The sequence below is a fragment of the Elephantulus edwardii genome, unplaced genomic scaffold (assembly GCF_000299155.1).
Source record: "Elephantulus edwardii isolate Elephantulus edwardi_28Jun2011 unplaced genomic scaffold, EleEdw1.0 scaffold00045, whole genome shotgun sequence".
Classification (NCBI taxonomy): domain Eukaryota; kingdom Metazoa; phylum Chordata; class Mammalia; order Macroscelidea; family Macroscelididae; genus Elephantulus; species Elephantulus edwardii.
Window position 1 is genome coordinate 3,887,053 of NW_006399795.1, and position 15,615 is coordinate 3,902,667.

The following is a 15,615-nucleotide window of genomic DNA, read 5'->3' on the forward strand; positions in this document are numbered from 1 at the left end:
TTCCATAAAGATTACAACCATGGCACTCCTCTGAGGCACACCCCCACAGAGCCATGTTTTCAGGTTTGAAAACATGTGGACTGAGAAATAATAAAAGCACCACACTTGGGCATTTACTAAGTGCTAGACACTGTTCTAGGGATTATATATATGAAGAGGTTTAGTCACACAGCAGCCTAATGAAATGAGTTATATTATCACCCTCATTTTACAGATGAGACAGGCTGGAAGTGCTCCGGTGTCCAGGGCTCTCGTTGCCCCCTAGCCCAGCCTCTCCTCACTGCAGATGGTTCATAGATAGAGCGAGGATGGGCAGTGGGGAAGACAAGGACGAGAGGAGAAGTGATAGAGCCGTAGCTGCCCTCCTGGGCACAGTGAACTATTATCGAGCAGCTGTCTGGAGTGAGTCCCCCAGACTCTCATGGTGGGGGAGGGCAGCTGGGAAGTCAGAGCTGCTTTGGTGACATTGGACAGTGCTTGTCTTCTCTCATCCCGTGGAGTTGTCCAGAGGCTATGTGAGGGGTGCCATTGCAGCACTGTAGGAGCAGATGGGAGAACCAGCCATCTTTTCTTCAGCCAGATAGTAAAATGATTTGCAGAAATGGAAAATATTGCCTCTCTTCTCACTAAACTTATTTTGGGAAAATAGAGTGACTTAACATAAAAAATATTTGTGGTGACATGTAATGGGTTAGTGGGTTTTTTTTTTTTAAAAAAAAGGTAAATAGTACTCTATCTCTTGATTTTAGTTTCCAGTTCAGTAAGTACTGATAGATAACCACCCACATAAATTAAAGACCACTACATTTGTGAGCTACCCTTCTGGACAGTGCATTTTGGCAGGAGTGTAGGAAGGCAGAATGACAAGGTTCCTTGGCTTTTATAGTCAAGAAGCAGAGGACTGGGCCCCGGTTGTTGAGTTGCTCTTGGCTTGCATGTGTATTTATTTGTGCAAATGACTGGTGAATATGCCACCAGTTAAAAAGGCAGCTTTGTGCTGACATTTCTTCACTTCCAAAAGGGGGTCTTTGCCAGTCTCTCATTTAGGATTTTACCTGTGTGCTTGCAGCTTCTGGCTGGGGACCCATCTAAGAGATGTCAGGTGATCCATCATGTAGCAGTTGTTACAGAACAGTAACGCAGTATTATCATACCATGGGGTGGTAGACAGTGGCTGTGAGGATCTCTCTGACTCAAGGACATCCCTTGTTTAACAGGGCATCTCCACAATCATTGGTATGTTAGAGACCAGTGCTTTGACTGTTGGGTCAGTCTATCTTGTGGAAGATTTCCCTTGTTTTCACTGGCCCTCCACTTCACTGAACATGAATCACTTTTCTATCAATCGGTCTTTTCTTGTGACACCTCTAAAAGTAAGCAAGTTGAACAAAGTCTTGCCATCCCTACTTCTAAGGAACATCATGTATTCCATCATGTCATGATAAACTGTATTGAAGAAGATGGGCATATGTATGTTTTGTATTAGATGCTTCAGGATTGACTTGTGCTTCTGGAAATTAGACACTATATATGCTTGCAAAAGAGAAGTCCTCATCATTCCTTTTAGTCTTTCCAGATCTGTATCATTAAGTATCCTGACGTTAGAGTGTGAGCTGTGAAAATCCAAAAACAATGCAAAGGTCTGAGCTGTGAGCCAGAGCCCAGAGAGTAGTGGAGATGGAGACAAGGGGAGGGGGAAGGACAGGTAGGATCTGTGTTTAGTGTCCAGGAGGGTCCAGGCACAGATCCCTGTGAGCAGAGCCCCAGACAAAGCAAAGTGGACAGGAACCAGACACTTATTTTATCAGAGCAGCTGTTTTTACCTTGAAATCTAGATAGCAGTTTTAGCACCCATTGGGCAAGGGGGAAAATCACTTTTCCAGTGATGTATGCTCTCTCAAGGCAAGTGGTGGTGTTCCTGGACTTTAAGTGAGGAAATTGAGACTAAGAGATCAATGAAGTTGCTCAAGGTCACACTAATAATAGAGGAAAGCTGGAATTGGATGCTTGGTTGGCCTGATTCCAGCTCTCAGTGCTTTAAATCAGGTTCTGTTTTTAGCACTTTACGTTTGATTTTATATTATATCTCCTTATGCTTGTAATTTTACATACAAAATACTTCCTTTGAACTATTGTTGTCAATTTTTGTAATGTAAAAAATTTAAACAAGACGAGAGTATCTTTTATCATTAATTCAAGGGCAGTGCATTTCTGTGGACGAATGGTTTGCGCTTGTCTGTAGCTATCAACCCTTTTTGCTTTCTCTTGATTTCTAGAGCAGCTTACTTCTTATTTCTGGTTACTTCATAGACACAAATAATCTATACTACTGACTTTAACATTTCATCTCATTTGAGACTAAATTTTGCAACGGGAAATACAAAACTAATAAGTTTTAGGATGCTCTGGTGGCCAGGTGGGTAAGGAGTTGTGGTGCCAACTCAAAGGCAGGTAGGTGATTTGAATGCACTCACTGCACCATGAGGGAAAAACGAGCAGTCTCTTCCTGAATAATTTACAGCCTCTAAAAACCTTGCTTGAGGGTGAGCTGTGAGTTGATCCTCACTTGATGGTATACAACAGCAACTATGAGAGTTTTATTTTACTAATACAAATGGACAGTTTTCTTTAAGCCTTAAAAATAATTAGGAGTTGGAATAATTATCCTAACCCTGTCTCTGTGTTTTTTTTTTCTTTCCTCCCCAACACAGTTAACAAGCACAAGCCGTGGCTGGAGCCCACCTATCATGGCATCATCACAGAGAATGATAACACCGTCCTCCTGGACCCTCCCCTGATCGCCCTGGATAAAGATGCGCCTCTTCGCTTTGCAGGTACAGACATGGTCTTTGTTCACCTCTAATAAATTTGGGCTAGATGAGAAGCCCTTCCTACACCCCATTTGTATCATTACTGAATCTTTTCTGAAATGTCTTGATAGCAAAGTGTTGTCTATGGATCCTGTGTGCCAGGGTTTTTTTCCTTTTAATAATTGTAATAGCTGGCCAGAAATCTGGTTCCTAGAGCTAAGAAACAACATGAAACTGCCTCTTTATATGCTTTGTCTTGATGGAGCCAGGTAGCTGCCACCCTGATCAGTGTGTCATGAACTTGAATGTGTGCACAGAGCACTGGTTTCAGTGCACTTCAGTCACTAGGTCTGGGGGAACCCAAGACTGTGCATTTTCTAACCAGCTTCCAGGTGTTGCTGATGGTCTTGGTCTGCTTACACAGAGAGGATCTAGATGACTGCAGCTCAAGATTTCACTGGCATTACCTTGATTTTAGGGCGCTCTGGTGGCCTGGTGGTAAGGAGTTGTGCTGCCAACCCAAAGGCACGCAGTTTGAATCCACCAGCTGCTCTGTAGGAGAGAGATGAGCAGGCTAATTAACTGCCTTTGAAAATCCCCGGGAGGATCAACTATGAGTTAGTTCTGTCCTGATTATATATAATTAACTACAGCTTAGACATTTAGGAACCCCAGTGGTGCTGGAGGTGAAGCATTGGGCTCCTAACCAAAAGGCTGGCCATTTAAATCCACCAGTTGTTCTACAAGGGAGAGATGATCAGTCTGTTCCTGTAAAGACTTAACAGCCTCAAAAAGCTGATGGGCAGTATTCCCTGTCTGGTAGGGTTCTTGGTCAGAACTGACTGTGTGTTGTAGTGGGTTTTTCAAGAGGCTCCCTAGACTTCAGGTACCTAAAAGACTTTTGAAAACAATGAGCAGCCTTTATGGAGGAATCCTTTTAGCTTAGGTTTCACTTCTAATACATTTTTAATGTGTTACTTCATAAAATTTTAATACTGCAGTCTTTCATAGAGTCAAGTCTAAAGATTGCTTTTGAGGTTTTTCATAATATAGTATCCTTCTACTTTGCTAAAATATAACAGCAACTTCCAGATGAGAGCGGGTTTTTAATCCACATTAGATGTCCGAATTTGTTTCCTTAACTGATGAGGGCACTAGTGACTTAACTCTTTCTTTACCTCAGAATTGGAATTGACATTATAAAATGAAGCGGTTTTTGCATGTTAGTTTTCACAGTATAAAATTTCCCCATTAAAAGGAGTATGCTTTGTTTGACAAATTAGAAGAGTTGTACTTGACTTGATGGCACCTAATAACAACAACAAAAATACTAGTAATATCATTTATTACTCTTACTAAAGAGCACTGGTGCCATAGTATAAGTCTGGCTGCTAACTGAAGAGTTAGCACTTCAAACCCACTTGCTGCCCCTTGGGTGATAATCTGCTTCCGTAAAGATTTACAGCCTCACAATCCCAGTGCAAGGGTCCCTGCAAATCATCATTGACTTGCTGGTTTGGTTTGACTTTTTGTTAGTTTTCCTGTAAACAGTTAAGGGACTGGAACATGGAGTTGTTTTGGAGAAGTTATTTTAAAAATTTGGCTTCATTCCATTTGTCATAGCATATTTCAGAAAAGTAACCTGAAAAATGAACTTGTGCTGTTTAGGTCAGTGATGGAGACAGACCTTTTTAATTTGTTTTATTTACTGATTTTTAGAGAACCGTCCCAGTGGATAGACATTAGAGGAAGTGCGTTGAGCCACTTTGTGCTGAATATACTCATGTGGTTTGTTCAGTAGTTGAGGTGATAAGTGGTTTTCTCCCAGATTTAAAAATCACTTTTCATGTTGCATATTGATTTGCTCTGTCCTACCCAGATTTTTTTAGTGTTTGTGTGTGACCGTGTATATACACACACACACACACACACACACACGCGCGCGCGCGCGTATACACACATATCCTCCAAACACATCATCTTTGCTTATTGTTTAGTTTCTCATGAATGTGAAAAGCCTTGGTTGGCACTATGGGTAAAAGCATTGATCTACTAGCCAAAAGCTCGATGGTTTGAAGCCACTAGCAGCTCTGAGGGACGAAGATGAGACACTGTGCTTCTTTAAAGATTTACAGCCTTGGAAACTCTAGGCAGTTCTGCTTTGCCTTTCTACTTAGATGTAACTTGAAATCAACGTGATGTGAATGGATGTAGGTTTTTTATGAATGTGATAATGAAGGCTGTATAAATACTTTTAGGAGGTCCCTGGTGGCCTTGTGGTAAGAAGTTGCACTATAGTTCCAAAGACTTGTAGTTCAAATCCACTAGCTGCTCCATGGGGGGAGGATGAGCAGTCTCCTCCCCTGCAATTTGCGGCCTTTCAAAGCCTGCTGGAGGGTCAGTTCTGACTCAGCGACACAGCAACAACAACTGCACAATGGTGGCCTAGTCAGGAGCTCTAGTGGCCTCCTAGGGAGCTCTGGTGACCTTAGTGGGAAGGAATTGCTCTGTCAGCATGAAGGCATGTGGTTTGAATCCACCAGCACTCCATAAGAGAAAGATGGCCAGGCAACCCCTGTATGATTTACTGCTTCTGAAAACCCACTGGAGCTTCAGCTATGAGTTGGTCCTAACTTTCAGTACACAACAGCAGTGGCTGGTGGTAAGAAGTTGCTCTGTAAGTCCAGTGACATGTGATTCAAATCCACCAGCTGCTCCATGGGAGAAGGATGAGCAGTCTTCTCTGCAGTTTACTGCTTCTAAAAACCCACAGGAGGGTCAGTGATGGGTCAGTTCCAACTTGATCGTATGCAAGAACAAACAAGAAATACTTTTAAAGGATTATTTAGCTTATATTTTTAAGTGGACATATTTAAGTTTCTGACATTTCATGCATTTTCAGGAGTATTTGCAATTAAGATGTATTTGTTCCTTAAGACATTTCTTCACCTTGTAAAGTGTCAGCTGTACATGGTCCCACAGTATCTGTGGAATATGGTCTTATGATATTAAGGAGCCCTGGTAGCACAACCAGCAAAAAGGTTGATGGTTCAAACCCACCCAGGGGCTCTGCAGGAAGACTTGGCCATCTACTTCCATTAAGATTACAACCTTAGAAACCCAGTGGGACAGTTCTACTCTGTCCTGTAGGGTCTCTTCGAGTTGGAATTGACTCAGTGGCACATAATATCTACTATATTAGTAATTGTACGAAACATTCAGAAGTATTAACAGTGTTGCAGACATTATTCCAAGTGCCTCACCGTTTTCATTTAATGATCCTAACAACCCCAGTAGATAAGTAACTCTTTGTGTCCACCTCCATCTTTTTTTTTTTCTCGCTTCTTGAAAATAATTTTACATGAATGGCACTCACAACACGGTTTATCAATCAGGGCATGGTGAGCACAAGTGGTACAGTAATTCACAGGCTTGATCTGCCAGGAATCACTAGCATCCAACCAGAGGATGACAGTTCAGTTTAGTTTCCAGCTATTCCCACCGAAGTTTTACATGATGTTATGTCCAAGAACTTCAATGCGGTCAGGCTCTTTTTACAGAACAAACAGTAATGTACAATTTGTGAAGACATTTTATTGGCCTTTTGGGTAGAAACGGGAATTTATTTGCCAGGAAGGATGATCCCATCATACTTCTGCTGGAACCAGCGCATGGCTTCTTTGCTGATTCTGTGTTTGGCCCCAATGCAGCCTGTCCTGTGCTTCTTGTCTGCAATGCTGAAACCTGGCCTACCCAGCACCACATAGAAGTCTAGGCGGTAGATACCGATACTGGGGTCATATTTGATCCCAAGATCAATGTGCTCCTGGATCCCAAAACCAAAGTTTCCAGTATCTGAGAAGTTATTTTTTCTTAACTCGTATTCCCGCACTTTTAGACCTTTCTCCAAGATTTCCTCTGCCTTGGCCCCTCGGACTGTGCAGTGGACAGCAATTTTTTCATTTCTCCTAATGCCAAAGGATCTGCTTTAGAGAACACAGGAGTCTGGCCTGTGAGCTGCTCCGACACCTTGGCGGCCCGGGTCAGCCTGTCTCCACTCTCGCCTACACAGATGTTGAGGCAGAGCTCGTGGACGCGCAGCTCCCGCATGGGGTTCTCTTTTTCACCTTGATCTGCCATGATGGAGAACAGAAAGAGCCCACCTCCATCTTAAAGACAAAGAAGCTGAGGTACAGAGCAGGTCGTTTTATCTGTTTTGGGTTGCATTGCTAGTGTGTGAATACATGCAGAGGAGGTTATAAGAGGGAGGAGGAAATGAAATACGTTGAGCAGTGACTTTAAAGAAAGAGCTGAAACAATAAAGTAGCACTTTTTTCTTTCTCATTGGATTTAATTTTATTGATTCATTTACCAAAAGTTAATATACACCCCAAATTTAATACTACTTACAAAGTTGGGGTGTTTTTTGTTTTGTTTTTTTAAGGGTGTGTGTGTGTGTGTGTGTGTGTGTGTGTGTGTGTGCGCGCGCGCGCACACACGCACATGTTTGCTGTTGACTTTGATCCAACTGGTACAGGAGGAGATTGCCCCTCTTTCTCCAGCTGGGCATCAGGTGGATTCGAACCGCATGCCTTCAGGATTACAGCGCAGCTTCTTGACACTAGGCCACCAGAGCTCCCTTACTTATAAAGTTTTGCAAAGCATTTTTTCATTAATGTTCACAAGATAGCATATTGGGTTTTTATTTTTCCTTAAACTATAAAAAGAATTTAGAACTAACCATAGTGATAACTTGACTGTATGTGTCATAGTAGACAGATAGGGGAGCTCTGGTGGCTAGTAGGTAAAGAGTTGCACTACCAACCCAAAACCAAGTAGTTCAGATCTGACTGCCCTGCAAGAGAAAGATGATTCACATGTGATTCACAGCCTCTGGAGGGTCAGTTATGATTCGGTTCCAGGTAGACGTCATATAGCAGACAAGTCAGTGTTTTTCTTCTGAGTCCCATGGGGAACACAATTCCTCATATAGACAGGCATTTTTACCCTCACCCTCAGATAGTATCATTCACTTAGTATAAAATTCACTTAGATTTTTTAGGGTGTGTAGCCTGTTTAATTCCAGAATTACTTTCATCACCTGTCGCCCGTACTCATTAGCAGTCATTCCCCTGTCCACCTTTTGCACCCCCACTTCTCTAAATCAATAATCTTATTGTCTCCAGATTTTCCTACCCTGGACACTTCATATAAATGGAATCATGTATTTTGTGATTGGCTTTTTTCAGAACCATGTTTTCAGGGTTCATCCAGATTATAGCAGGTATCAGGACTTCATTCTTTTCATGGCTGAGTAATACTCCATAATATGGATAAGACCACCTTTTGTTGCTCCATTCTTCACTCAGTAGACATTTGGGTTGCTTCCACTTTTTGGCTATTATGAATAATGATGCTGTGAACATTTATGTACAGATTTTTGAAAAGACAAAGGTTCCTAGTTCTTTGAATGTGTAACTACGGGTGATATGTTATTAGAATATTCTTGGTTGAAGCATGATCCTCTTCTGTAATTGGAGAGCAAGCAGCTGTGTGGAGTGAGGAAGGGAACAGCTCCCATGTCACCTTCCCTTTCTCATTTCTCTGATGTGGTCCACACTCAACCACAGCACAGAACACTGTTCTTGAGACTGGAACAGACAGCAGTCATTTACATAGAGCTTACACGCAGGGGACCAGCAATGGAATCCTGGCTCTGTTACCTCTGTTACTGACTTTGTGGACTCGGGCAGAGTACGTCACCTGTCTGTGCCTCACTTTCACATTTTGTTGTTTGGTTTCTTTTTTATCTTTAACCCCCCTAACTCCCCCCTCCACCCTTTATTATTTGTGCAGTGGGGATAATATTGCCACATACTGCATAGGGATTTGGGAATATTTTTTATGTATGTGACGAGTTCAAAATAGTTCTTTCTGATGCTGTTTTTGTTAGTATTACTAGAAGCTTTTTAAAAAAATAATCCTTTCATGCTCACTTCAGCAGCACATATATTAAAATTGGAATGATACAGAGAAGATTAGTATGGCCCCTGTGCAAGGATGACATTCAAATTCATGAAACATTCCGTAATTTTTTTTAAAAAAATTTTTTCATTTAACATTTTGTGAGAAATATTATTTTCCTCTTTCTTCATCATCCTCCTGAGGGCTCTGGTGTCCTAGTCAGTAGAAAGTGGCCTTGCTAATCCAAAGATTCTGCCTCTCTGTCACTTCTTAGCTACCAGCAGCTCCTCCAGAGGTCTCCTCCTGTACGATTTCCAACCTCAGAAACCCAGTGGAGGGTCAGCTATGAGGTGATTACAGCTCAATGGCAGTGAGTTTGAGTGTGTTGATTGTAGTCGTCATAATGTCCCATTTCCTCATAGAACCTCTTAAATAATTTCGCTGGGTAAGGCAGAAGGTCTGATGCATAGCCTGATGATGATCTCAGATTGGTTTTGGAAGTGATGTGGGATTTAATTTAGCACCATGATAATGATGATGGTGGGGATGATTTTGGTGGCATCTACCCTCAGTGTGGCATAAGTGGTTTTAAGTACTTCTAGAGGGAGAAGGATGGGCATTCCTCCTCCCATGTGACTAACTGCCTCTGAAAACCTGCCAAAGGGCGAGCAATGTGTCAGTTCCGCCTCTGCTGTACTCAGCAACAACACAGGGGTTACAGTACCTAATTATTTTTGACTGGTGGTTAGCACTCTGCTATCCCCATTTCCCAGACAGACTCAAGAATTCTTACCAACCTTTTATCCACTGAAGCTCGTGGGACATGTCAACACTCTATAAATATTTGTGGATGGAATGACAGGGTTTGGCCACAGCCACACAGCTCGTAAATGATAGAACCTCTGCCTCGTCTCAGTTCTCAGGCTGCCTGTGTTGACCCTCAGGATGTTGTCATTCCTCATCTTACCTTTTGCATGTCTTGTATGTGGGTCGCTCCTGGAGTCCCTGTGCACATGTGCTGCATTGGAAGCTCAGTTATGCGTTAGGGGTGAAGGATCTGTAGACCAGCTTGTCACTGATCAGACGTGGACCGTCAATATATAGGGTCTACCCAGAGTGTTTCTTGAGGAGAAACTAAGAGTGTCAAGCCTTGATGTCTGTCATCTGTTGTTGGAAATTGTTGTTGCTGTTGCTGAGTCAGTTCTGTGTGCAGAACGGAACTGTTTCATGTGGCCTTTTGAGATGCCTCTGGATCAAATAGCCACTTTTCTTGGCTAATAACCCTTTTCATCACCCACTTAAAATTGTTTACTCATACTTATCAGAGAAGGGAAGGAAGTAAAAATTAACAAATATAGAAGTTAGGTGAAGGGAAAGGCAATAGACAATAAGGGGTTGATCAGACATTGTAATATTATTAATCAATTATAAGTATTGTTATAAAGCAAAATGTGTGAGTGATCAAATGAAAAAAACCAATGCAGTTTGTAAATATTAACCAACACCCCTTCCCAAAAAAAGTGTACAACCCCTTCAGAGAATTAAAGGGATCTCTGGCGGTCCAGTCTGTAGGGAGGTGTGGCTAACCCAAAGGCCACCCCTCCTTGGTGGTTTGATTCCATTAGTTCCTTTGAGGGAGAAAAATAGACACCCTCTTATGCCATTTACAGCCTTGGAATCCCAGTGGGATGTGAGCCATAGTTGGGGGGGGGCGAGAAAATGAAATTATTTTCTCTGCCCTTTTCCTCAATCTTCTAGAAGCCTCCATTGATGATGATATGTGTCGGATTGAGTGTGAGAAGCTTGCCGAGATAGAAGTTAAAACCCAGTCATAACAAAGCTAATTTCAGAATCACTTTGTTTGATCTGTTTGTGTTACCTACTTTCTAATAGTTACAAGGGTTTGATTTTTTTCCCCAGGAAGTAATTAAAATGTAAATCAAGTTTATGTGGCAGAAAGTGCCCTTTCATTTTTTTATTAGAAGATTATATAAACAGACACATTGGATGAGATAAAATGGATGAGTTAATGTACAATACTGTTGGAAAGCAAATTGTATCATATTATGACAACCTTGCCAGCAGTCATTTATTCTGTTAATTAATTTTAAGATTAGGGAGCTCTGGTGGCCTAGTGGTAAGAGGCTGCCCTCCAGTCCCAAAGGAATGTAGTTCAAATCCACCAGCTTTTCCTGGCAAAAGGAGGGACAGCCTCTTATGCTATTTCCTGTCTCTGAAAACCCACTACAGGGTCAACCAGATGTAACTCGACAGCATACAACAACAGATTAGTGTACAGTGCAGTCAGAATGCATACTGTGAAGTTGAGTTTCAAGTGCCATGATAATTTATTAAAACAATCAGCAACACCTTTTCCCATCCTTAATTAGTTTTTAATTAGTGAGTGTAAGTTTATAAAGCAAAGTGGTTTTCCATTCTGTATACATTACGCTTTGTGATGTTGATTACTATCCCCACATTGTAACAGTGCCCTTCCCACTTTATCCCAGTGTTTCGTTTCCAGTCATCCTTCTGCCTTCTTGTTCCCTGCCTTCTGATCATTGTTGTTTTGTACTGTTAAGTTGGAACTGACCCATAGCTGACCCTCTTGCAGGTTCGAGGCAGTAAATCACATGGGAGGAGATTGCCCATCTTTCTCATATGGAGCATCTAGTGGGTTGCAACTGTGTACCTTTGTGTTGGTAGTGCAGGTTCTTACTACTGAGCCACCAGATGCTGCCTGTTTGATCTTGTGTGTTAGGTTTTACCTAAGAAGTGTGTTTTCCCCTGGTGTTATTGATCGTCTCATCAGCCTGTCTGTTTTGCTAGAAGATGAGCCACAGAAGTTGGTATCAGTTCCAGGCGTCTTAAGGGGATCCATAGACCTGTCTGCCTTGTCTTTTTTTATGAGCAGTCACACAATTTTGTGTTTTGTGTGGTTGTTGTTGTTGTTGTATACTGTTGAGTCAGAACCAACCCATAGCTGACCCTCTGACGAGTTTTCAGAGGCAGTAAGTCACTCAGGAGGAGATTACCTATCCTTCTCCCGTGGAGCATCTGGTGGATTCAAACTGCATGCCTTTGGGATTGCAGCACAGCTTTTTGGTTTAAGGAATCCTGGTGGTGGAATAGGAGATAAGGTGGTGCAGTGGTTCAAGTTTTAGTGCTAACCAGAAAAGCTCACTGCTTGAACTATATTCCCTGAGAGAGTGCTTTGACAGTCGACCTCCGTAAAGATTGATAGTCCTGGACACAACACAGAGCAATTCTATTCTGTCCCAAAGGATCACTACTGAGTTGGAATTGACTCAGTAGTAGGTGGGTAGCACAATGCCTAAACACCCAGCTGCTTACCAAAAGAAGTTGGCAGTACAAACCCACCCAGCAGCTTTGGGGGAAAGACCTGGCAATTTGCTGGTGAAGATTACAACCTAGAGAACCCTTAAGGACAGTTATCCCTTGTCACAGGGAATACAGATTGACTCAAGGGCACCTAACAACAACAGCAGCAGTATGTTGTTGTTATGTGCCATTGAGTCGCTTGTGACCCATCTGACCCTCTGTACATCAGCTCTGAACCCTGTTCTGTCTTGAGCCAGTCTCACTAATTCTGACACACCAACTCCACATGCTCCAGTCACTGTATCAGTTCATCTCATCCAGGGTCTTCCTCTCCTGTGCTCTCCGTCCACCCTTCTGAGCAGGAGGACCTTCTCCAAGGACTACTCTCTCCTGGCCACATGCCTAAAGTATGTGAGATGGAGTTTCCAAATCCTAGCCTCCAGGGAGAAACTTGGTTTCACCCTCTCCAAGATAGACATATTCGTTTTCTTGGCAGTTCAAGACTCTTCTCCAGCACCACAATTCAAAGGCATCGATTCTTCTTCTTAATCATTGTCCTTAGTCATTGTCCAGCTCTCTGATGCATAGCAAGTAATTACAAAGGCCATTTCCTGGATTAGGTACACCTTAAGTCTCCAGACTGACGACATGACATCGTTACTTTTCAGTACTCTGGAAAGGTCCCTGATAGCAGATTTACCCAGTGCAATTCATCTTTTTATTTCTTGGATGCTGATGCTAAGAGAGTTGATTGTGGAGTCCAAGGAAGCTGTAATTGTTAACAACCTCAGTCTTTTCTCCATCTTTCATGGTGCTGCCAGTTGGCCCTGTGGTGAGAATCTTGGTCTTCTGGATGTTGAAGACTACAGTCCCTTACCTTCTGAAGCTAGTGCTTTGAAGACTACAGTCCTTTACCTTCTGAAGCTAGTGCTTCAAGTCCTTTTCGGTTTTGGCAAGCAAGGTTGTTGCATCTGCATAATGTAGGTTGTTGATGAGTCCTCCTCTTAAAGCCCTTCTTTCCGAATGATCTGTTCTGTAGATAGATTGAAAAAGTACAGAGACAGGATGCAGCCTGGGCTCTTTTCCTGATTTCGAAGCATGCACTGTTTAAAAGCTTTTGAACCACATATACTGATCACATTGTTGCTGTTTTAAGAATTGTGTGTTTCATGTTAATGTTTCAGCATTTCCCTTTCCCTTGTTTACACTCTTCCTTTGATTATAAACACTAATTCAATACAGTGGAGCTGTTTCCAACTTATACCAACTCTCCCCTGGGTTTCTGATGCTGTGAATCAAAACAGAAGGCCCACCTTTCTCCCACAGAGTCACTGGTGGCTAGAGATGCACAGACTGTGAGTTAGCCATGTGACTTGTTATGGACCATGCTACAGTGCTTTTTCCTCTTTTGAGTGTCAGCTCAGCTCATTGCCCTTGAGCAGGAACCTACTCACAGCTGACCTTCAAGTGGGTTTTCAGAGGCTGTCACATGGGAGAAGGTTGCCCATTTTATTCTCATGGAGCAACTGAAGGATTTGAACTGCCTGCCTTTGGATAGGCAGCACAACTCCTTACCCACTAGGCCACCAACTTTGAGTGTAGGTGGTTCTATTCAAACATTGTTTTTCTTTACCTTCCCATACTGAATACAGATATAATATAGGTTAAACAAGTACTTTTGTCTTCATAGATAATTAGAATCCACCCAGAATATCTTGTTGTGTCCTGTGGGGTAAGAACCAGCCCATAGCTAACCCACCAAAAGGTTTTCAGAAGATCACATGGGAGGAGATTGATTATCTTTTTCCCTCTGAGCAGATGGTGAATTCAAACTCCATGCCTTTGCATTGGCAGCAAAGATTTAGAATAGTATTTTCTCTGTGTTTGCAGTTAATGCAATTGGGGTGTCTTGAGGAGGCTGAGGAGTTTAACTACTGCAGGTGCTTCCCAGTTTTGCATTTTTGAGAGCAGCCATCTGGGCTGACATTATTTGCAGCAGTGGGGAAAGGAGTGTATTAGACTTAGTCACATGAAATTGTCAGTTTTGTATATTAAAAATGATTTGAGTATGGAAATCTCACCTGTTATAAAGCAAGCATTAGGTTAGGACAGAAGTGTGATTTTTACCAATTACTCATTAGAATTTACTCATTTTGGAAGCAGTCGCCTCGGGAAAGGTTCAAGATCAGTAAATATCAGGGAATTTTGTTAGCGTCTTTAGAGAACATTCACATAGCGTGAAAGCTGGTCCATGTTTTCAAAGCGCGAATAATCTAGGTCAGAAGGCAAGACCAACATTGACAAAGAGTCACCCAGGGATTCTGAGGTTGGTTTATTATTCAATGCAAAGTAAGGGAATAGCACATAGTATCTACTGGAGATTGTTGAAGAAGTGAGTTGATAAAGCAGAGCTGGGTTTGCCAGAAAGGATAGTTAGACTTTGCATAGGCAACAAAGGTGGGGAGAAAGCAGAGGTGGGAGCTGGTGGGGTCTTCTCAGGGGCTTGTGTGGCACGTTGCATTGGGAACAGAGTTGACCCTGTGCCTTCCATTGAAAAGCTAAAAGGATGGCGTGGTTTCTTGGTGGTGGTTATCCAGTGCAGATTCAACACTGCATGTACTTGGAGCTCTTGGGTAGCATGCTGCAGGCTTTCTCAAGCGCTCCTCTCAGCTGCCTGAGTCTACCCCTCCAGGACTGGAGCCTCAGAAATCCCTTACAGCCAGCCAACCAGCGATAGGCCTGTTTTCTCAAAGCATAGCCTTCATCTTGTTTGCTATAGGAATGTCCAGGAGCGTGCACTATAAAACAGATTACTGGCCTCCTCTCCAGAGTTGCTTAATCAGAATTTCTAGTGGGTAGGGCTTGGAAAACAATATTTTTAACAAGGTTTCCAAGCAACCCTTGGCACAATAAAACTGGAGAGCCATTGCTCTAACTGATGAGTTTGTAAGAGTAGAGGCTGTGTATTTAAGGAACCTTGAAAAACAGATTAGCCCCATCAGTGAGTGCCTAGAAACCAACTAGGTCTTGGAAGCAAGGAAATCACCTATTAGCAAATAAAGGACCAGTCTGGACATCTTGGCTGGTGAATATGAGCACTGAGGCTGAGCAGGGCAGAGAGAACTGGAGTAAAGAAGATAATTGGATAAACAGGGCCAGTGTAGGGGATGCTTACTGCTCAGCAAGTGCTCCAGATGGGGGATGACTAAAGAAAGTTGCACCAATACCTCCCCCAAGCCAAATACTGAAGACTGGACTCTTCCATTTTTAAGTATTTGTGTTTTGCTTTTAAACTTCTTTAGTATGGGGCCTACCACCAATTCTACGGGATGCATCACCTTTGACCGGGAAATATTACGACTAAACTTAAGAGACACTGATCCCAACATAAGGAGCTACCATCAGCTGATGTGTTTGAAATCACAGAAGCCATGGAAGCTTCATATATAAGTTATTAGATGGAGGGCTGGTGAAAGGGAGATAGATGTGAAGGGAGGGG

At 42.5% G+C, this 15,615-nt stretch overlaps 1 protein-coding gene and 1 pseudogene across 1 annotated transcript in view; one reads left to right on the top strand and one right to left on the bottom strand.

Moving 5' to 3' along the window:
* Positions 1–308: 308 nt before the first annotated feature.
* The window catches only part of CLSTN1 (calsyntenin 1), a 61,813-nt gene continuing 46,506 nt past the window's right edge, over positions 309–15,615 (top strand). Inside the window, exons 1-2 of the mRNA XM_006885905.1 lie at positions 309–402; positions 2,712–2,834. Of these exons, the coding sequence (XP_006885967.1) occupies positions 309–402; positions 2,712–2,834 (217 nt within the window). The remainder of the gene's footprint in view (positions 403–2,711; positions 2,835–15,615) is intronic.
* LOC102865644 lies at positions 6,433–6,950 on the bottom strand (annotated as a pseudogene).